General features: G+C 46.3%; 1 protein-coding gene across 1 annotated transcript in view; it reads right to left on the reverse strand.

The window, feature by feature from the left end:
* The window catches only part of BAIAP2L2 (BAR/IMD domain containing adaptor protein 2 like 2), a 125,155-nt gene extending 103,709 nt beyond the window's left edge, over positions 1–21,446 (reverse strand). The window contains exons 1-2 of the mRNA XM_075320865.1: positions 21,324–21,446; positions 20,358–20,433 (exon numbers count right to left, since the gene is read on the reverse strand). Coding sequence (XP_075176980.1) covers positions 20,358–20,433; positions 21,324–21,374 — 127 coding nt within the window. The 5' untranslated portion in view covers positions 21,375–21,446. The remainder of the gene's footprint in view (positions 1–20,357; positions 20,434–21,323) is intronic.
* Between the last annotated feature and the right edge of the window lie 1,931 nt (positions 21,447–23,377).

A 23,377-nucleotide genomic window follows, 5' to 3' on the forward strand; every position in this document is an offset into this window, starting at 1 on the left:
AACTTAATAAAAACCAAATATATTCCCATCTCACGTGTTTATTTTCCCCAGGTAAACCAATATAACTTCACAAAATTTAGAAATAAACATTTCTGACATGCAAAAACAAAACCCCAAAAAATTAGTGACCAATATAGCCCCCTTTCTTTATGATGACACTCAACAGCCTACCATCCATAGATTCTGTCAGTTGCTTGATCTGTTTACGATCAACATTGCGTGCAGCCGCCACCACAGCCTCCAGACACTGTTCTGAGAGGTGTACCGTTTTCCCTCCCTGTAGATCTTACATTTTATGAGGGACCAACGGTTCTCTATGGGGTTCAGATCAGGTGAACAAGGGGGCCATGTCACTATTTTTTCATCTTTTAGACCTTTACTGGCCAGTTACACTGTGGAGTAGTTGGATGCATGTGATGGAGCATTGTCCTGCATGAAAATCATGTTTTTCTTGAACGATACCGACTTCTGCCTGTACCCAGTGAAGTAGCAAAGGGGGGGTGGAGGGGGCGGTCCGCCCCGGGCGGCACATGTCAGGGGGGTGGCATATGTCAGGGGGGCGGCATTTTGGCCACTCGCCTTCAGTTCTGCTGTCCCCGGGCTGAGTTCCGGGGACCGCAGTCCTCGGCAGGAAACTGTGGCTGCCGTCCCTTTAAGGCAGGGGAGGGGAAAATCCGGCGCGCGTGTGCTGTGTATATGGCGTGCGCGTGTGTGCTGTGTATACGGCATGCGTGTGTGTGCTGTGTATACGGCGTGCGTGTGCTGTGTATACGGCGTGCGTGTGTGTGCTGTGTATACGGCGCGTATGTGTGTGCTGTGTATACGGCGCGTGTGTGTGTGCTGTGTATATGGCGTGTGTAAGTGTGTGCTGTGTATATGGTGTGTATGGTGTGTATGCTGTGTATACGCCGTGTGTGCTGTGTATACGGCGCGCGTGTGCTGTGTATATGGCGTGCGTGTGTGTGCTGTGTATACGGCGTGCGTGTGTGTACTGTGTATACGGCATGTTGAATGCTATGTATGGCTTGTGTGTGTGTGTATCTCCTGTGCATGTGTACTAATATGTATGGCCGGTGTAAAATATGACAACTGTGTCAAGGCTGTGTGCAGTATACGGCCAGTGTGTCAGAGCGGTGTGTGTATGTACAATGTCTCCTGTGTGATATATATGATTTACCAATCTGCGCTCCAAACAAAGACAAACCTGGAAAAGCAGTTGTGAGAAGCAAATATCACAGTCGCACCAAAGAGAATCAGCTCCGGCCGCCACAGTAGGGGTATAGGGTATAGTTAATTGTTTGACCAATTATAGCCGGGTCATTTTCAAGTTAATAATTTGGTGCGGCCCCTGAAGGCTGGTAGAATTTTCCAAATGGCCCCCAGCAGTAAAAAGGTTCCCCACCCCTGCTTTAAGACCACAGCGTCCTCCTGGTTTGAGCTTCATCTGTGAGCGGAGCTACCACACGGCCTGCTCAGTCCCACAGATGAAGGAGGCGCAGTGTCAGCCAGCGACCTCCGGCGCTGTGTGGGCCCCCTCTCCTCCGTGACCGAGCGGTAAGTGCTACCCCCCTCGACCTGTATACTCCCTCCCAGCCACCCGGTTTATGGGCCCCAGTGAGCTGCATGGGCTTTCCCCAACCCCCAGGAGCCGTGTGTGCGGGCCCCCAGGAGCAGTGTGTGCGTGCCCCCAGAAGTCGCGTGTGCGGGCCCCCAAAAGCCGTGTGTGTGTCTATATGTGCAGCAGAGTTGTGTGTGTGTGTATGTATGTATGTATGCAGTAGAGCTGTGTGTGTCTGTATGTAGCAGAGTTGTGTGTGTCTGTATGTATGTAGCAGCTGCAGAGTTGTGTGTGTGTCTGTATGTATGTAGCAGAGTTGTGTGTGTCTGTATGTATGCATGTATGCAGCAGCTACAGAGTTGTGTGTCTGTATGTATGTAGCAGTCCCAGAGTGGGTGAGTGAGCAACCTTTTCTCCCGGACGCGCGTTATCGCAAATGCTTCCTCAGCGGGGTGCAGGCAAGTGGGAACTGCCAGCAAAAACCCTCTATTTTTACACTATGGGTAAGTCTGATTTACTTTGTTTCCACACTATGACTATTTGACCCTGTGGTGTTTCTTTATTACATGGCTCACTAGACTTAAGTATTTATTACTTAGCTCATGGAGCAAAGATGGGTTAATGTGGTTAGTTTCCCAGGTGGGTGGGTGTGATAAAATCCACCTACCTCATTATTGATTATATGGAAAATGCACCTTCATATTAATGTATGTTTATTTTTCAATAAAAATTAGTTTTTATATTGGAATAAGTCTCCTCTAGTGTGTTTGCACTAAGTATTAATTAGATCTTTGATTGTAGTTCCATGAAAAATAAATATTTTGATGGTTTTCCGGATTTTTGAAAGTTTGTGGATTATCGACGGCCAATGGAGGGGGGCGGCAAATTTGACAACCGCCCCGGGCGGCAAAAGCAGTAGCTACGCCACTGCCTGTACCACTGCTTGAAGAAGTTGTCTTCCAGGAACTGGCAGTAGGTCTGGGAGTTGAGCTTCACTCCATCCTCAACACGAAAAGGTCCCACAAGTTCATCTTTGATGATCCCAGCCCATACCAGTGCCCACCTCCACCTTTCTGGCGTCTGAGTCAGAGTGGAGCTCTCTGTCCTTTACTGATCCAGCCTCTGGCCCATCCATCTGGCCCATCAAGAGTCACTCTCATTTCATCAGTCCATAAAACCTTTGAAAAATCAGTCTTAAGATATTCCTTGGCCCAGTCTTGACGTTTTATCTTATGTTTCTTGTTCAAAGTTGGTCGTTTTTCAGCCTTCCTTACCTTGGCAATGTCCCTGAGTATGGCACACCTTGTGCTTTTTGATACACCAGTAATGTTGCAGCTCTAAAATGGCCAAACTGGTGGCAAAATGGCATCTTGGCAGCTTCACGCTTGATTTTCCTCAATTCATGGGCAGTTATTTTGCGCCTTTTTTGCCCAACACGCTTCTTGCGACCCTGTTGGCTATTTGCCATGAAACGCTTGATTGTTCGGTGATCACGCTTCAAACGTTTGGCAATTTCAAGACTGCTGCATCCCTCTGCAAGACATCTCACAATTTTGGACTTTTCAAAGTCCGTCAAATCTCTCTTCTGACCCATTTTGCCAAAGGAAAGTAAGTTGCCTAATAATTAAGCACACCTTATATAGGGTGTTGATGTCATTACACCGCACCCCTCCTCATTACAGAGATGCACATCACCTGATTTACTTAATTGGTAGTTGGCTCTCAGCCTATACAGTTTGGAATAGGACAATATGTATAAAAATTATCATGTGATCAAAATACTCATTTGTCTAATAATTCTGCACACAGTGTAGTTTTGGGGTTTTTTTGTGTGTGTTTTTTTCATTTTTTTTGTATTTGTTTTTGTGGTTTTTTGTTTGTTTTTTTTTACATCAGTAGTGATCAAAATTAGTTTCCCATCATAATAACGGCAATGTGGATAGGAACCTCAAGACCCACCTCTTCCAACAAGCCTACAACCTACAATAGCCCTCAGTCCAGTAGACCACTGCACAACCAGCTCTGTCCTCACCTATTGTACCATCACCCATTCCCTGTAGACTGTGAGCCCTCGCGGGCAGGGTCCTCTCTCCTCCTATACCAGTCTGTCTTGTACTGTTAATGATTGTTGTACGTATACCCTCTTTCACTTGTAAAGCGCCATGGAATAAATGGCGCTATAATAATAAATAATAATAATAATAATAATAATAATAATAATAATAATAATGTGTCAGTAAAATTTGGACCATAGGTGTGGGTAACCAAAACAAGGCTGATCATCCTACATGAACAGTCCTGCTCTCTTTCAGTCTGGGACTACAGATGGCAAATTGCTAACATATGCTATAACTTTATGATTTAAGTGAATAGGGCCAACCACATCAGATCAGATAATCTCTATCATTAATGGCACGTTGCAGTCTACCACATTCTTGGCAAACACAACTATACTAGACACATTGATAACAATGTCACACAGTGTCGGCCATATGTACCAGATAGTGTCCCCCCACACAGTGCACCATGAACTCTTACCTGCTCCTTGCTCTTATTCTTTCACATATGGAAGAGTTATATGAGAAGTCACTAGTGGGCGCTATCCTGTATCTTCCAAAATCTCCACTAACACCCATGATATTTGGGGGCATCCAGGAAAGAAGGAACAAAGCTGCTATCTAATGACGGCACTCTGTTCCCTACATTAGAAGAATGCGGCTGCTCTCTGCCTCTATGCCAGCTGGGTCTAGTTTGGGCACAGATAAGTATATCTGTGTCCTGTTGGTTGGCGACCACACAGAGTGGCATCTAGGGGTACAGGTTGGGATTCCCTCCTGAAGACCCTTAAATCCCTGATAGCTGTGAGTACCGATCCCTCTCATATGATGCTAGGAAGGGCATGAATGGTATTCAGATTGTACGTAGCAAAGAATGGCTAATGACCATGGTTAGCAGAATTCTGGACTATCTCTTCTAGTTTATGTGCAGATACAATAATGTCCAAATATCCATAGATAAAAAGCTCAGAACGAATGTCCGGTGCAATGTTCTGGTTACTTTGCAAGAAAATCAAATACTTACTATATGGCACTAATAATAATAATAATAATAATAACAACAACAATAATCTAATATATAAAGCGCAGTATGTACAGTATGTGTGTATGTGTGCTTGCGTGCGTCAGCTAAAGGAATCCACACCATCGTATTTACAATCACAACATTTTGCACATCCACTTCATTTGACTCAGGGAACGTCATAGACTATGTTTTGAAGGGAACATTTAACCCCCACGCTTTACAGTTATTCGCCATAAAACCTGCTTAAATTAAAATCAATGCTGCTGGGAACAAATCTGTTATTATCGTCTCCTATTATGGACAGAGAAAGAGACACACACACAGAAAGATGCACACAGAAGAGAGACACACAGACATAGAAAAAGACACACAGAAAAACACAGACAGAAAGAGATACATACACACACACACACCGAGAGACACACACACCGAGAGACACACATAGAAAGAGACACACACAGAAAGAGATACACACAGAAAGAGACAAATACACAGAAAGAACTAAACCTCAATCCATACACATAATCAGCGTAGGTTTATAAATGCAAAAACAATTTGCCCAAAGGGCAACTAGAGGTACCCTAAACGAAAGATTAATAAAACTTATCTATTAATCCTAACAAATTAACACAGATCAATCTAAAATCAGTAGCAGGTAGAGCAATCAAACATATACTAAAACACATATCCGGTCGCGGACCGGACACTATGAGTAAGTAAACAACTGTCCTACAATAATTGTCAGAGTGATATGACTCATAGCCTTAGGCGGGCTTTGCACGTTGCGACATCGCAAGCCGATGCTGCGATGTCGCACGCGATAGTCCCCACCCCCGTCGCAGGTATGATATCTTGCGATAGCTGGCGCAGCGAAAATTATCGCTACGCCAGCTTCACATGCACTCACCTGCCCTGCGACCGTCGCTCTGGCCGGCGATCCGCCTCCTTCCTAAGGGGGCGGGTTGTGCGGCGTCATAGCGACGTCACACGGCAGGCGGCCAATAGCGGTGGAGGGGCGGAGATGAGCAGGATGTAAACATCCCACCCACCTCCTTCCTTCCGTAGAGCCGCCGGCGGCAGGTAAGGAGATGTTCCTCGCTCCTGCGGCTTCACACACAGCGATGTGCGCTGCCGCAGGAACGAGGAACAGTATCGTACCTGTCGCGGCAGCATAATTATGGAAAAGTCGGAGCCTACACCGATGATACGATAACGACGCTTTTGCGCTCGTTAATCGTATTATCTAGGATTTACACACAACGATGTCGAAAGTGACGCCGGAAGTGCGTCACTTTCGATTTGACCCCATCGACATTGCACGTGCGATGTTGCAACGTGCAAAGCCCGCCTTAGCCCCCTGATGAAGCCAAACATGGTGAAACATGTTGGGGAGGCCATTAGTTAGCTTTTATTAGGCAGGGTGGGGCAATATCACTCTGACAATTATTGTAGAATAGTTGTTCACTTACTCAGTGTCCGGTCCGCAGCCGGATACATGATTTAGTATATTAGAAAAAGAGAAAACGAGTTTTTAAGGTGCAAAGGGTAACAAATTTTTATTAAACACAGGTGGGGGGAATCCAAACAGTCATTAAAAACATGTAAAAACATAAATGGCGGTTGTCCCCTACATTAGGGCATGGTACATGAATTAGAATGTTAATACATACAACATATGGACAGCACGTACTTGATGGTGCAGAAAGGGCACCTGGGTATTAATTCATACAGGCCACAAAGGAAAAAAGTAACAGCACGTTATCGGACAAGGTTACTGAAATATTCCATAATTAACACAAGACCACAGAGTGTGTCTATATCAGGCATAACAAGCTTATATGTGCAAAGGCACTAAATAGATATACTGCTTAGAGCGCTCTCAGGTCATGCTGCCGATAAAGTACATAGCATTGTAAAGTTTGTAGCCATAATAAAGTTTAAAACCCCAGTCAGAGCCCACACACATGAAGCACAGTGCAACAGGAGCCCATTACCAGTCCAACCACGTGAGGGGGAAAGGTCCGCCAGTCACTGCAGCCTCAGAAGACCTACGTACGTTTCGATATTGATTATATTAAATCTTCATCAGGGAGGAGGCATGAGGTGCACACACTCCCCGGTCGCTGGCTTTTAAATGTGCCACAATGATTGCCGCGGACCCGGAAGTCTCGCTCGCGGCAATCACACCTGGCGCCGGACGAAAGAACGCGAGATGACGGCCGTCACGTCATCTTCGCGCATGTGCGGGAGCGGGGACGCGTCACCAAGGCTCCCGCGCATGCGCGCGACGTATAGACGGCCCCAGCTACGCGCGCACGAGCGGCACCAGATGCGACTGCACCGAGACAACCGGATACCACGGCAAATATAAACAGATCTCTCCGTAATATGGAATAACATAATAGCATTTAACAAGAAGGTAACACTAAATCGCATAGAGAAGTCCATCTTTAGTTGTTCGTGTGATTTGGGAGAGATGGTGGATCTCAAACAGCAGGCATATAGTCATTTTCTAGGTCCTAAAAAAGGAACATGCATAAATCAATAAATAAGCCAGAACAATAGGGAGGGATGCACAAAAATTGAGGCAGATTAAAAACAGTTAAAAACATAAATAAAAAGGACAAAGGATACAGGTGAAGGAGCAAATGGCAAATTTAGAATGAACAACAGGCATAATCCCAAAATGGAGCACAAAATATATATATATATATGTGGTCCATTATATATATAGAGAGGTGATCACAAAGACCATAATATCACAAAAATACCAAATAAAGTGCCTTACAAGGAGGCAGACTATGCAGAGTCAAGGAGATATCCGCACTACAAAAAAGGGGCATAACTCACTGATTCATTTAAGCCCTTAGGGGCCAGTGTGTCCAGGGTCACTATCCACTTGGTCTCACACTGCGCCAAACGCTTTTTAAGATCACCACCCCTGATCCCTCCAATTACCACATCAATCCCCCTTATCTTCAATTTTGAGGGGTCACAGGAGTGATGTGATCTAAAATGTCTGGGCAGTGTTTTGAGTATTGTGGGGTCCACCTCCGTTTTGGCCGCAGCAATGTCCCTTACATGCTCCCTGACCCTAATGCGGAGCTCTCTGGAGGTGAGTCCCACATAGGTCAGGGGGCATGTGCATGTTGCAAAGTACACCACATGTGTGGTTGCACACGTGATGTAGTGTTTGATGTTATAAGTTTTCTGTCCATCAGATGAACAAAATGTTTGGCTACGAAGGACATTGCAGCATGCCACACAGTGGCCACAGGGAAAACAACCCTGTAAAGGACCATGAGAACCAAAATAGTTGACTCGAGGTGGAACATAGTGGCTCTGGACCAGTATGTCCCTCAAATTCCTTGCTCTCCTAGATGTCATAAGGGGATTCTGAGTGAGCACACTAGCCAGAATAGGGTCGGTCATTAGAATCGGCCAATGTTTTTTCAAAATCCGGCGTATGGTCTCCCATTCCTGACTGTGTGTTCCAATGAACCGCACCGCGGTATCACGTTCCGCTGGTTTCTTCGGGGCACCAGTGAGTAGTTGCAGTCGGGGGGTGGTTTTAGCCCGATTGTAACCCGCCCTAATGCTCCTACCACTGTATCCCCTCTCACGGAAACGTTCCCTGAGGTCAGCCGACTGGGCCTCAAAGCTGTCATTAGAAGAGCAAATTCGCCTCATCCTCAGATATTGTCCGGTGGGAATGGCACGAATTGTAGATGGATTATGATCAGATGTAGCATGTAGCAGAGCATTGACGGAAGTCGTCTTGCGAAAGACGTCCGTCTGGATCACTCCCCTCTGATCCACCTTAATCAAGATGTCAAGGAAGTCTATCCTATGTCTGCTACTTTTATAAGTGAGTTTAATATTGAGATCATTGATATTTAACTGTTTCATAAATAGATCTAGCTGCTCCGCTGTACCCTGCCACACAAACAACACATCGTCTATGTATCTAAGCCAACACTGCACATGGGTGCTAAGCCCGGGGCCCTCGTCCGCAAAAATCTGCCTCTCCCAGTAACCCAGAAAGAGGCCTGCGTACGAAGGCGCACAAGCCGCGCCCATCGCAGTGCCGCGTTGCTGTAAATAATAGATGTCTTTAAAGACGAAGAAGTTGTGTGACAGCACAAACTCAAGCAGCTCGATAATCAGCTCACTCATTTCACCATTCCGACCGGACATCTCGAGAAAGAAGCGGACAGCTCGTATTCCATCCATATGAGAAATACACGTGTATAAGCTCTCAACGTCGGCTGTAACAAGGATCATGTCCTCTTCCAAAGAAATGCCGTCAATGCGCCTAAGGACGTCCGTAGTGTCCCGGACATAAGAGGGTAACGTTTCAACCAAGGTTTTTAGGTGGTAGTCTATGAATCGGCAAATGGGATCACATAAACCCTCTATGCCCGACACAATCGGACGACCAGGCGGGTTGACGGCATCCTTGTGGACTTTAGGCAGTATGTAAAATGTAGGGACTTTGGGATATTTCTTACACAGCCCATCAAACATTTTCTTGTTGATCAGGCCGGTATCCAGAGCCCTAGGAAGTATCGCGGTGAGCTCAGTGGAAACAGCAGTCGAAGGATTGGAGGATAATTTTCTATAGGTGCTCTTATCCCGAAGCTGTCTAAGAACCTCCTGTTCATACTTAGCACAAGACAGCACCACAATGTTACCCCCTTTGTCAGCGGGTTTTATCACAATATCATGGAAACCCTGCAGCTCAATCAGAGCCTTCCTTTGGGAGTGAGTCAGATTATCCTTTTTCCGATTGGTCGGGATATTTTTCAGGTCCTCACTCACCATTTTAGTAAAGATATCAATTGCAGGGCTAATGGACAATGGGGGAAACTTAGTTGACTTGGGTAGAAGAGCATCTGGGAACATACCTGTTGTCGGGATCTCCTGTTCCTGGAGTAGATCCTCAAGGTTACGTATAGCCTCACGTTCCACCACACTGTCGGACCCGTCATTCCGCTTATAAAAGAGTTTTTTGAGAATTAGTTTTCGTGAGAACAGGTTTAGGTCCTTCAAAGTTGAGAACAAGTGGAAAGCATTAGAAGGAGAAAAGGACAGACCACGTGAGAGGACCTCCACCTGAGCCCCAGTGAGCACCCGTTGAGATAGATTAAGTACCTGGAGTTTGTTCCCTTGACGTTTGTTCTTATTATATGTCACTGGTGGCCGGTTTCGATGTTTAACTCGTGCCCCAACAGAGTCTCCAAGGTCCGTGGAGCTCACTGAGGCCCCGGAGGAGGAACCACCTGCTGAGGTCATAGACACTAATGATGAAGATCTTAAACGGGGGTTCTTGTTAGCAGTGTCCCCCGTGCGTCCTCTGATTGTATTGTTTCTCCATCTATATGCCCTCCGTAGGGTATAGTCCTGAATATCCCTATTCAATTTCTTTAGTTTGAAGGTCCTGATTTCCTGCTCCCATTTCTCCAACTCTTTATCGATCTCGGCGTAAAAACGGGTGACGACAGTTGGTGTACACGTTTCCGTCAGGCTTTTTTCCAGTGCCTCTAATTCCGCTTCAATTGAGACCAGTGAGGTGGAATTATGGTCCCACAGCAAGCCCAGGAAGCCCCGAGAGCATGTTTGTGCAAGTTCTTCCCATTTAGTTTTAAAGGCTTCATCTTCCAAAGGGAAGGAGGGGGAAAACCTGCACACGGAGACCCCTGGGCACTAAATCTTTCTCTAGATACTTCCCCAAAAACGCTTTGTTCCACCAAAGTCTGGTGCGCTTCTTAAGTAACTCTTTGTATTTGGTCATGGTCACCTCATCAGACTGGATGCCATTGCTCACATCACCTGTAACCCCACCGGTCTTAAGGACGTCGTCCAACTGTAACTGCCAGGTGCTGTCCCTGGCCCGAAAGGTCATGGCGGCTGGAGATATATCTGTAATGAACAGAATGAATATGATTAGGGGAGGAATACTCCAAAAAACCATCACAAAAATAGGGGTGGATCCAGACTTTTCTGGAATCCAACCCAAATAGCACAAACTCATAAGCTTATTAGAAAAAGAGAAAACGAGTTTTTAAGGTGCAAAGGGTAACAAATTTTTATTAAACACAGGTGGGGGGAATCCAAACAGTCATTAAAAACATGTAAAAACATAAATGGCGGTTGTCCCCTACATTAGGGCATGGTACATGAATTAGAATGTTAATACATACAACATATGGACAGCACGTACTTGATGGTGCAGAAAGGGCACCTGGGTATTAATTCATACAGGCCACAAAGGAAAAAAGTAACAGCACGTTATCGGACAAGGTTACTGAAATATTCCATAATTAACACAAGACCACAGAGTGTGTCTATATCAGGCATAACAAGCTTATATGTGCAAAGGCACTAAATAGATATACTGCTTAGAGCGCTCTCAGGTCATGCTGCCGATAAAGTACATAGCATTGTAAAGTTTGTAGCCATAATAAAGTTTAAAACCCCAGTCAGAGCCCACACACATGAAGCCTTTATGAATTAATACCCAGGTGCCCTTTCTGCACCATCAAGTACGTATACCGTGGTATCCGGTTGTCTCGGTGCAGTCGCATCTGGTGCCGCTCGTGCGCGCGTAGCTGGGGCCGTCTATACGTCGCGCGCATGCGCGGGAGCCTTGGTGACGCGTCCCCGCTCCCGCGCATGCGCGAAGATGACGTGACGGCCGTCATCTCGCGTTCTTTCGTCCGGCGCCAGGTGTGATTGCCGCGAGCGAGACTTCCGGGTCCGCGGCAATCATTGTGGCACATTTAAAAGCCAGCGACCGGGGAGTGTGTGCACCTCATGCCTCCTCCCTGATGAAGATTTAATATAATCAATATCGAAACGTACGTAGGTCTTCTGAGGCTGCAGTGACTGGCGGACTTTTCCCCCTCACGTGGTTGGACTGGTAATGGGCTCCTGTTGCACTGTGCTTCATGTGTGTGGGCTCTGACTGGGGTTTTAAACTTTATTATGGCTACAAACTTTACAATGCTATGTACTTTATCGGCAGCATGACCTGAGAGCGCTCTAAGCAGTATATCTATTTAGTGCCTTTGCACATATAAGCTTGTTATGCCTGATATAGACACACTCTGTGGTCTTGTGTTAATTATGGAATATTTCAGTAACCTTGTCCGATAACGTGCTGTTACTTTTTTCCTTTGTGGCCTGTATGAATTAATACCCAGGTGCCCTTTCTGCACCATCAAGTACGTGCTGTCCATATGTTGTATGTATTAACATTCTAATTCATGTACTATGCCCTAATGTAGGGGACAACCGCCATTTATGTTTTTACATGTTTTTAATGACTGTTTGGATTCCCCCCACCTGTGTTTAATAAAAATTTGTTACCCTTTGCACCTTAAAAACTCGTTTTCTCTTTTTCTAATAAGCTTATGAGTTTGTGCTATTTGGGTTGGATTCCAGAAAAGTCTGGATCCACCCCTATTTTTGTGATGGTTTTTTGGAGTATTCCTCCCCTAATCATATTCATTCTGTTCATTACAGATATATCTCCAGCCGCCATGACCTTTCGGGCCAGGGACAGCACCTGGCAGTTACAGTTGGACGACGTCCTTAAGACCGGTGGGGTTACAGGTGATGTGAGCAATGGCATCCAGTCTGATGAGGTGACCATGACCAAATACAAAGAGTTACTTAAGAAGCGCACCAGACTTTGGTGGAACAAAGCGTTTTTGGGGAAGTATCTAGAGAAAGATTTAGTGCCCAGGGGTCTCCGTGTGCAGGTTTTCCCCTCCTTCCCTTTGGAAGATGAAGCCTTTAAAACTAAATGGGAAGAACTTGCACAAACATGCTCTCGGGGCTTCCTGGGCTTGCTGTGGGACCATAATTCCACCTCACTGGTCTCAATTGAAGCGGAATTAGAGGCACTGGAAAAAAGCCTGACGGAAACGTGTACACCAACTGTCGTCACCCGTTTTTACGCCGAGATCGATAAAGAGTTGGAGAAATGGGAGCAGGAAATCAGGACCTTCAAACTAAAGAAATTGAATAGGGATATTCAGGACTATACCCTACGGAGGGCATATAGATGGAGAAACAATACAATCAGAGGACGCACGGGGGACACTGCTAACAAGAACCCCCGTTTAAGATCTTCATCATTAGTGTCTATGACCTCAGCAGGTGGTTCCTCCTCCGGGGCCTCAGTGAGCTCCACGGACCTTGGAGACTCTGTTGGGGCACGAGTTAAACATCGAAACCGGCCACCAGTGACATATAATAAGAACAAACGTCAAGGGAACAAACTCCAGGTACTTAATCTATCTCAACGGGTGCTCACTGGGGCTCAGGTGGAGGTCCTCTCACGTGGTCTGTCCTTTTCTCCTTCTAATGCTTTCCACTTGTTCTCAACTTTGAAGGACCTAAACCTGTTCTCACGAAAACTAATTCTCAAAAAACTCTTTTATAAGCGGAATGACGGGTCCGACAGTGTGGTGGAACGTGAGGCTATACGTAACCTTGAGGATCTACTCCAGGAACAGGAGATCCCGACAACAGGTATGTTCCCAGATGCTCTTCTACCCAAGTCAACTAAGTTTCCCCCATTGTCCATTAGCCCTGCAATTGATATCTTTACTAAAATGGTGAGTGAGGACCTGAAAAATATCCCGACCAATCGGAAAAAGGATAATCTGACTCACTCCCAAAGGAAGGCTCTGATTGAGCTGCAGGGTTTCCATGATATTGTGATAAAACCCGCTGACAAAGGGGGTAACATTGTGGTGCTGTCTTGTGCTAAGTATGAACAGGAGGTTCTTAGACAGCTTCGGGATAAGAGCACCTATAGAAAATTATCCTCCAATCCTTTGACTGCTGTTTCCACTGAGCTCACCGCGATACTTCGTAGGGCTCTGGATACCGGCCTGATCAACAAGAAAATGTTTGATGGGCTGTGTAAGAAATATCCCAAAGTCCCTACATTTTACATACTGCCTAAAGTCCACAAGGATGCCGTCAACCCGCCTGGTCGTCCGATTGTGTCGGGCATAGAGGGTTTATGTGATCCCATTTGCCGATTCATAGACTACCACCTAAAAACCTTGGTTGAAACGTTACCCTCTTATGTCCGGGACACTACGGACGTCCTTAGGCGCATTGACGGCATTTCTTTGGAAGAGGACATGATCCTTGTTACAGCCGACGTTGAGAGCTTATACACGTGTATTTCTCATATGGATGGAATACGAGCTGTCCGCTTCTTTCTCGAGATGTCCGGTCGGAATGGTGAATTGAGTGAGCTGATTATCGAGCTGCTTGAGTTTGTGCTGTCACACAACTTCTTCGTCTTTAAAGACATCTATTATTTACAGCAACGCGGCACTGCGATGGGCGCGGCTTGTGCGCCTTCGTACGCAGGCCTCTTTCTGGGTTACTGGGAGAGGCAGATTTTTGCGGACGAGGGCCCCGGGCTTAGCACCCATGTGCAGTGTTGGCTTAGATACATAGACGATGTGTTGTTTGTGTGGCAGGGTACAGCGGAGCAGCTAGATCTATTTATGAAACAGTTAAATATCAATGATCTCAATATTAAACTCACTTATAAAAGTAGCAGACATAGGATAGACTTCCTTGACATCTTGATTAAGGTGGATCAGAGGGGAGTGATCCAGACGGACGTCTTTCGCAAGACGACTTCCGTCAATGCTCTGCTACATGCTACATCTGATCATAATCCATCTACAATTCGTGCCATTCCCACCGGACAATATCTGAGGATGAGGCGAATTTGCTCTTCTAATGACAGCTTTGAGGCCCAGTCGGCTGACCTCAGGGAACGTTTCCGTGAGAGGGGATACAGTGGTAGGAGCATTAGGGCGGGTTACAATCGGGCTAAAACCACCCCCCGACTGCAACTACTCACTGGTGCCCCGAAGAAACCAGCGGAACGTGATACCGCGGTGCGGTTCATTGGAACACACAGTCAGGAATGGGAGACCATACGCCGGATTTTGAAAAAACATTGGCCGGTTCTAATGACCGACCCTATTCTGGCTAGTGTGCTCACTCAGAATCCCCTTATGACATCTAGGAGAGCAAGGAATTTGAGGGACATACTGGTCCAGAGCCACTATGTTCCACCTCGAGTCAACTATTTTGGTTCTCATGGTCCTTTACAGGGTTGTTTTCCCTGTGGCCACTGTGTGGCATGCTGCAATGTCCTTCGTAGCCAAACATTTTGTTCATCTGATGGACAGAAAACTTATAACATCAAACACTACATCACGTGTTCAACCACACATGTGGTGTACTTTGCAACATGCACATGCCCCCTGACCTATGTGGGACTCACCTCCAGAGAGCTCCGCATTAGGGTCAGGGAGCATGTAAGGGACATTGCTGCGGCCAAAACGGAGGTGGACCCCACAATACTCAAAACACTGCCCAGACATTTTAGATCACATCACTCCTGTGACCCCTCAAAATTGAAGATAAGGGGGATTGATGTGGTAATTGGAGGGATCAGGGGTGGTGATCTTAAAAAGCGCTTGGCGCAGTGTGAGACCAAGTGGATAGTGACCCTGGACACACTGGCCCCTAAGGGCTTAAATGAATCAGTGAGTTATGCCCCTTTTTTGTAGTGCGGATATCTCCTTGACTCTGCATAGTCTGCCTCCTTGTAAGGCACTTTATTTGGTATTTTTGTGATATTATGGTCTTTGTGATCACCTCTCTATATATATAATGGACCACATATATATATATATATATATTTTGTGCTCCATTTTGGGATTATGCCTGTTGTTCATTCTAAATTTGCCATTTGCTCCTTCACCTGTATCCTTTGTCCTTTTTATTTATGTTTTTAACTGTTTTTAATCTGCCTCAATTTTTGTGCATCCCTCCCTATTGTTCTGGCTTATTTATTGATTTATGCATGTTCCTTTTTTAGGACCTAGAAAATGACTATATGCCTGCTGTTTGAGATCCACCATCTCTCCCAAATCACACGAACAACTAAAGATGGACTTCTCTATGCGATTTAGTGTTACCTTCTTGTTAAATGCTATTATGTTATTCCATATTACGGAGAGATCTGTTTATATTTGCCGTGGTATCCGGTTGTCTCGGTGCAGTCGCATCTGGTGCCGCTCGTGCGCGCGTAGCTGGGGCCGTCTATACGTCGCGCGCATGCGCGGGAGCCTTGGTGACGCGTCCCCGCTCCCGCGCATGCGCGAAGATGACGTGACGGCCGTCATCTCGCGTTCTTTCGTCCGGCGCCAGGTGTGATTGCCGCGAGCGAGACTTCCGGGTCCGCGGCAATCATTGTGGCACATTTAAAAGCCAGCGACAGGGGAGTGTGTGCACCTCATGCCTCCTCCCTGATGAAGATTTAATATAATCAATATCGAAACGTACGTAGGTCTTCTGAGGCTGCAGTGACTGGCGGACCTTTCCCCCTCACGTGGTTGGACTGGTAATGGGCTCCTGTTGCACTGTGCTTCATGTGTGTGGGCTCTGACTGGGGTTTTAAACTTTATTATGGCTACAAACTTTACAATGCTATGTACTTTATCGGCAGCATGACCTGAGAGCGCTCTAAGCAGTATATCTATTTAGTGCCTTTGCACATATAAGCTTGTTATGCCTGATATAGACACACTCTGTGGTCTTGTGTTAATTATGGAATATTTCAGTAACCTTGTCCGATAACGTGCTGTTACTTTTTTCCTTTGTGGCCTGTATGAATTAATACCCAGGTGCCCTTTCTGCACCATCAAGTACGTGCTGTCCATATGTTGTATGTATTAACATTCTAATTCATGTACCATGCCCTAATGTAGGGGACAACCGCCATTTATGTTTTTACATGTTTTTAATGACTGTTTGGATTCCCCCCACCTGTGTTTAATAAAAATTTGTTACCCTTTGCACCTTAAAAACTCGTTTTCTCTTTTTCTAATAAGCTTATGAGTTTGTGCTATTTGGGTTGGATTCCAGAAAAGTCTGGATCCACCCCTATTTTTGTGATGGTTTTTTGGAGTATTCCTCCCCTAATGATTTAGTATATGTTTGATTGCTCTACCTGCTACTGATTTTAGATTGATGTGTGTTAAATACACAGAAAGAGACACATACACAGAAAGAGACACATACACAGAAAGAGACACAGAAAGAGAGACAGACACAGAAAGAGACAGACAGAAAGAGACACACACAGAAAGAGACACATGCACAGAGACACATGCACAGAAAAAGACAGACACACAGAAAGAGTCACAGAAAGACACACATACAAAAAGAGACACACACAGAAAGAGAAACAGACAGAAAAAGATACCTACACAGAAAGAGACACACACTGATAGACACACACACAGAGCCACACATTGAAAGATACAGACACAGAAAGATACACACACAGAAAGAGACAAGAGCCACACACACAGAAAGAGACGCAAACAGAAAGAGACAGACAGAAAAAGAAAAAGAAGAAAAAGATACACACACAGAAAGAGACACACACCGAGACACACACACACACACACACACAGAAAGAGCCACACATTGAAAAATGCAGACACAGAAAGACACACACACACACACACACACACAAACACACACAGAAACTGGATGCTTGAGGTAATATATTGGCTGTTTTGACAGTTCACCTAGCTATTTATCAGGTGGCTTATAGCAACCAATCACAGGTATGCTTCTATTTTGCTATAGGTCAAGGAGGTCTGATTGGTTGCTATAGGCAATGAAGGACAGCTTATATGTCAGGTAATATAATTTCAGTGGTGAGAGGGAGAGGGTGGGAGAGTGAGAGTGCGAGACTTGGCTACTATCCCGAGCAACATCGGGTTCTACAGCTACTACTAATATTTTTTTAAAGCATCATTCATTCCACAGTCCTGTACATGTGAGGACATATATACAGTATATATACTGTGTGTATATATATATATATATATATATATATATATATATATATATATATACACACTGTGTGTGTGTGTGTGTGTGTGTGTGTGTATATATATCTATATATATAATTGCCTTATTCTGTCTGTCTGTCTGTCTGTCTGTCTGTCATGCTCCGAAATTGTGTCCTTACGGTGACACAAAGCTGATTGGCCGCTGGGCTCGCCATGGCCCCGCCCCCCCCCACACGGATTGGCCTCTCGCCCCGGCTCTCTGCAGGCCCCGCCCCCCTCACGCAATCCACTCTGGCCCAACTGACACGGAGCCCCGATTCCCAGGTGAGTACACACACACACATCAGATCACACTCACTCTCACACTCACTCTCACACACACCTCACACATCACAACATGCTGGGATATCGCTTGCTTCTACACCGGCTCCGTCAGGATCCCGGCAGCGCCAGACATAACCTTGCGATGCTGGGATCTTCACGGAGGCCGTGAAAGCTGGTAACCATTATACACATCGGGTAACTAAGGTCCCTTAGTTACCCGATGTGTATCATAGTTACCAGTGTACACCGGCTCACACACACCTCACACACACATCACACACACATCACATCGCATCCACACATCAAGGTCCTGCAGCTGCGGAACATACACACACATAACAGCACACACACATAACAGCACACACATACACACAAATCAGATCACACTCACACACACCTCACACATCACATCGCATCCACATACTCACAACATCCTGGGATATCGCTTGCTTCTCGGCCTCGATACTGTGCTGTGAGCTTCCAGGACCTGCCGGAGGATCACATGGCCAGAAGCATGTGATATCCCCGGATGTTGTGAGTATAAGCGCGTATGTGCGATATCGTCAGTGTCTGTGTGTGTGAGTGTATGCGATCGGGTGTGTGTGAGTGGATGCGATCGGGTGTGTGTGAGTGGATGCGATCGGGTGTGTGTGAGTGGATGCGATCGGGTGTGTGTGAGTGGATGCGATCGGGTGTGTGTGAGTGGATGCGATCGGGTGTGTGTGAGTGGATGCGATCGGGTGTGTGAGTGTCGGCAGAGGAGCACGGCGTGCTGGAGGAGGCTGGGAGCAGAGAGGCTGATCATGGGGAAGGCTGGGAGGAGAGAGGCTGATGCTGGGGGAGGCTGGGAGGGGGAGGCTGGGACGAGGGAGGCTGATGCTGGTGGAGGCTGATGCTTGGGGAGGCTGATGCTGGGGGAGGCTGGAAGGAGAGAGGCTAATGCTGGTGGAGGCTGATGCTTGGGGAGGCTGATGCTGGGGGAGACTGGGAGGGGAATGCTGATGCTGAGGGAGGCTGGGAGGAAGGAGGCTGGGAGGAGAGAGGCTGATCCTGGGGAAGGCTGGGAACGGGAGGCTGATGCTGAGGGAGGCTGATGCTGAGGGAGGCTGGGAGGGGAAAGCTGATGCTGGGGAAGGCTGGGAGGACGGAGGCTGGGAGGAGAGAGGCTGATCCTGGGGAAGGCTGGGAACGGGAGGCTGATGCTGGGGAAGGCTGATGCTGAGGGAGGCTGGGAGGGGAAAGCTGATGCTGGGGAAGGCTGGGAGGACGGAGGCTGGGAGGAGAGAGGCTGATCCTGGGGAAGGCTGGGAGAGGGAGGCTGATGCTGGAGGAGGCTGGAAGGAGAGAGGCTAATGCTGGTGGAGGCTGATGCTTGGGGAGGCTGATGCTGGGGGAGACTGGGAGGGGAAGGCTGATGCTGAGGGAGGCTGGGAGGAAGGAGGCTGGGAGGAGAGAGGCTGATCCTGGGGAAGGCTGGGAACGGGAGGCTGATGCTGAGGGAGGGTGATGCTGAGGGAGGCTGGGAGGGGAAAGTTGATGCTGGGGAAGGCTGGGAGGAAGGAGGCTGGGAGGAGAGAGGCTGATCCTGGGGAAGGCTGGGAACGGGAGGCTGATGCTGGGGAAGGCTGATGCTGAGGGAGGCTGGGAGGGGAAAGCTGATGCTGGGGAAGGCTGGGAGGACGGAGGCTGGGAGGAGAGAGGCTGATCCTGGGGAAGGCTGGGAGAGGGAGGCTGATGCTGGAGGAGGCTGGAAGGAGAGAGGCTGATGCTGGCGGAGGCTGATGCTGGGGAGGCTGGGAGAGGGAGGCTGATGCTGAGGGAGGCTGGGAGGAGGGAGGCTGGGAGAGGTAGGCTGAGAGAAGAGAGGCTGATGCACACACACACACACACGCGCGCGCGCACTGCACAACACACCACACACACACACACACACTGGGAACCACAAACAACTGCCCTACACAGACACCCACACACACAGACAACGCTGCACACACACAACACCCAACACACAAACACCGCGGCACACACAAATATACGCACATACCGCACAACACACACATTGCACAAAACATACCTCCCCCCAAAACACACCACACACACACAAACCGCGCAACACACACACAACGCTACAGACACACAGCGCTCCACAAACAACGCAACACACGCAACACACATACAACACCGCTCTCACCCCCCGTCACACCCAGACAACACCCAGAACATGTACAGCCCCTACACAAACACTTGGTAACTACAGACAACAACATCTCTCTATATATATATATATATATATATATATATATATATATATATATATATATATATATATATATAACAAAAATCATACATGAACTACACAATACGTAAATTCTAGAATACCCGATACGTAGAATCGGGCCACCTTCTAGTATATATATAAATATATAATCGGGAGGGAGACAGTGGGTATATGGGTTAGCAAGGACACTTACCACTTAATGCTTGTAGATAGTTATTACCTAAGTATACAAGATTTTCCAGAGCTGGGTTAAATTGACCTAAAATTTTCTGCAAAGAAAACATAAAAAATGAGGTTAATACATTGGCTGAATAAGTCCTTTTGCTTTGGATGTGCGACTATAGCAGCGTATCTGTATTTCCTTATGTTACCAGTATTGATCTTTCTAAATTCTACAATACAGTGAACCAGTGCTATAATGAAATTTAATATATGTCCTTGGCAGCAAAAATCACTAATTTCTCCCTGTAAAGCCGGTTCTCATCATGAGAGTCACATTAACTATTTACAATTGAACTCAATTTAGTCATCGACACTGATCCGTTGTATGATGAAATTGCAGATACAGCAGAACATACATATCGGTGCCATTACTCCTTAGGCAGGTTTCCCTAAGATAAGTCCAAGCTGCAGACAATCTACTTTCCCTCCTGTTTCTATTACTAATCTGAAATCTATGAGGCAGTAGATATTCGCTCTTATAAAACATCATGGGTCACAATGAGAGGGAATTCCCCGAGACTTCCTTGATCCATTATCGGATTGCTCCTACTGGTAAAGGACATCCAGTAACATAGACAGTAGTGAATCTAAATTTTTCATGAAACTTTTGTTCTTTCTTTCAAAACAGCAGGGGCAGACATATCATTGATGTATCCTTTGCAGCCGCCCAGTGGCCCAAAGGCTAAAGGGGCCCAATGCCCACTCCAAAGCAGGATACGAGGAACTGCTATGAGGACCCATATACCCATATACTTGCACAGGGACCCTCTTCTATGTCCACCAGTACAAAACAGCACAATACGTTCACCTCCATCTTCTAATTATAGAACTAAGAATCTGGGCTAAATTTATAGATTTCCCTTCATCCATTAAATCAGATATACATAAGAATAGATCATTCTATGCATGAAATATCAATGGAGGGGAGCAATCTCACCTTATAAGAGGCAATTGTGGAGGTATATATGGAATCCATTTCTCGAGCCATGGCTGCTCTCTCCTGGAGTCAGCAAGAAAAAAGAAGAAGGATACCTCTGCCAGCGGAGTTTGGACGTTGATCACAGGGAGAGGGGAAGAGAGGATGGTTTAATAATTCACTAAGTACAATGATACCTGATCATGCAGGTAACAGAATACCTGAGAGTTTAATAAGTGCTCTGGTAAGGAGTGCACCATTTGATTATCCAGGAACAGCTGACAGAGACACAGAGTCTGTTCCTCCTACTGGAACGTGACGTGAAACCGGCTCCTGCCCCGGCACATCTGCTTACAACAAGTGGCGTGTCCTGAATATAAACATGTATGGTGCAACGCGATGAATAGATGGATAGATAGATCGATAGATAGATAGAACTAGCTAGTTTTGGTTGTATAATTGAAAGGTACAAAGTTTGGGCACCCCTTGTCAAAATTAGTATTATTGTGGACGGTAAAGCAAGTTGAAGATAAAATTATCTCTAAAAGGCATAAAATTAAAGATGATATATTTCCTTTATATTTTAGGCAAAAAAAATTACATATACTGTATATTTCATCTTTTACATTTTTAAATTAACAAAGTTTGGGCACCCTGCATGCTTATTACATAGTAGCACCCTCTTTGGCAAGTATCGCAGCTTATAAACGCTTTTTGTAGCCAGCCAAGAGTCTTTCAATTCTTGTTTGCGGGATTTTCATCCCTTCTTCCTTGGAAAAGTCTTCCAGTTCTGTGAGGTTCCTGGCTCATCTTCCAGTTCTGTGAGATTCCTGGCTCATCTTGCAAGCACTACTCTTTTGAGGTCTAGCCACAGATTTCCAATGATGTTCAGATCAGGGGACTGTGAAGGCCATTGTAAAACCTTCAACTTGCGCCTTTTGAGGTTGTCTGTTGTGGATTTTGACTTGTGCTTAGAATCATTATCCATTTGTAGAAACCATCCTCTTTTCTCCTTTTTTCAACTTCAGCTTTTTTACAGATGGTGTTATGTATGCATCAAGAATTTGTTGAAATTTCATTGAATCCATTCTTCCCTCTACTCGTGAAATGTTCCCTCTGCTATTGGCTGCAACACAACCCCAAAGCATGATTGAGCCACCCCCCATGTTTGGTGAGATACTCTTTTCCCGAAATTCAGTGCCCTCTTGTTCTCCACACATACCTTTAATAATTTGGGTCACAGAGTTCTATTTTAACCTCATTGGTCCACAGGACTTGTTTCCAAAATGCATCAGTCTTGTTTAGATGTTCTTTTGCATACTTCTGACGCTTAACATCTGGGTGAGGATGAAGGAGAGTTTTTCATCTGATGACTCTTCCATAAAGGCCATATTTTGTGCAGGTGTCTTTGAACAGTAGAACAATGTACCACAACTCCAGAGTCTGATAAATCTTACTGAAGGTCTTTTGCAGTCACACAGGGGTTCCGATTTGCCTCTCTAGCAATCTTACGAACAGATCTCACAGATATTTTGCTTGGTCTTCCAGATCTTATCTTGACCTCCACGGTTTCTGGTAACTGCCATTTCATAATTGGGATTTTTGGGATGTGCGATCCATGTCTTTTTCTCCAATTAGCATATTAATATGTTCTATCCCCCCCCTTTTTTTGCTTGGATCTGCACTTCCCCCCCATTCGGCACAGGTGTTTTTAATTAGCAGGAGACTGCAAGAGGGGTCAGCCTTTTTTGCTCCCAGTTTACTTATGGGAGCCAGTGGGAGGTGAGTGCGCAGCTCCTCTCACTGTGTGTTGATGCTGTGCAGTGGCCGCTGTTGTGGTGGTGTCGTGACAGTGGGGCAGTGCGGCCTGGAGCCTTGGGGGCTTTGCCTTGCAGCATGGGTGCTGTGAGGCACCGGGTCGCCTGCCCTGCTGGTGCTTTGTAGCTGCAGCAGTGGTTGGTGCACAGTGCCGCACTACAAAGGCTTAGGATAGGGACCCACTCTAGAGGTTCGCCGTGACATGGCAGTGGGCTTAATACAGTCTGATCAGAATGGTAACTAAGAACCTCTCGTTC

This window comes from Anomaloglossus baeobatrachus, chromosome 8, assembly GCF_048569485.1.
Source record: "Anomaloglossus baeobatrachus isolate aAnoBae1 chromosome 8, aAnoBae1.hap1, whole genome shotgun sequence".
In the NCBI taxonomy this organism is placed as follows: Eukaryota; Metazoa; Chordata; class Amphibia; order Anura; family Aromobatidae; genus Anomaloglossus; species Anomaloglossus baeobatrachus.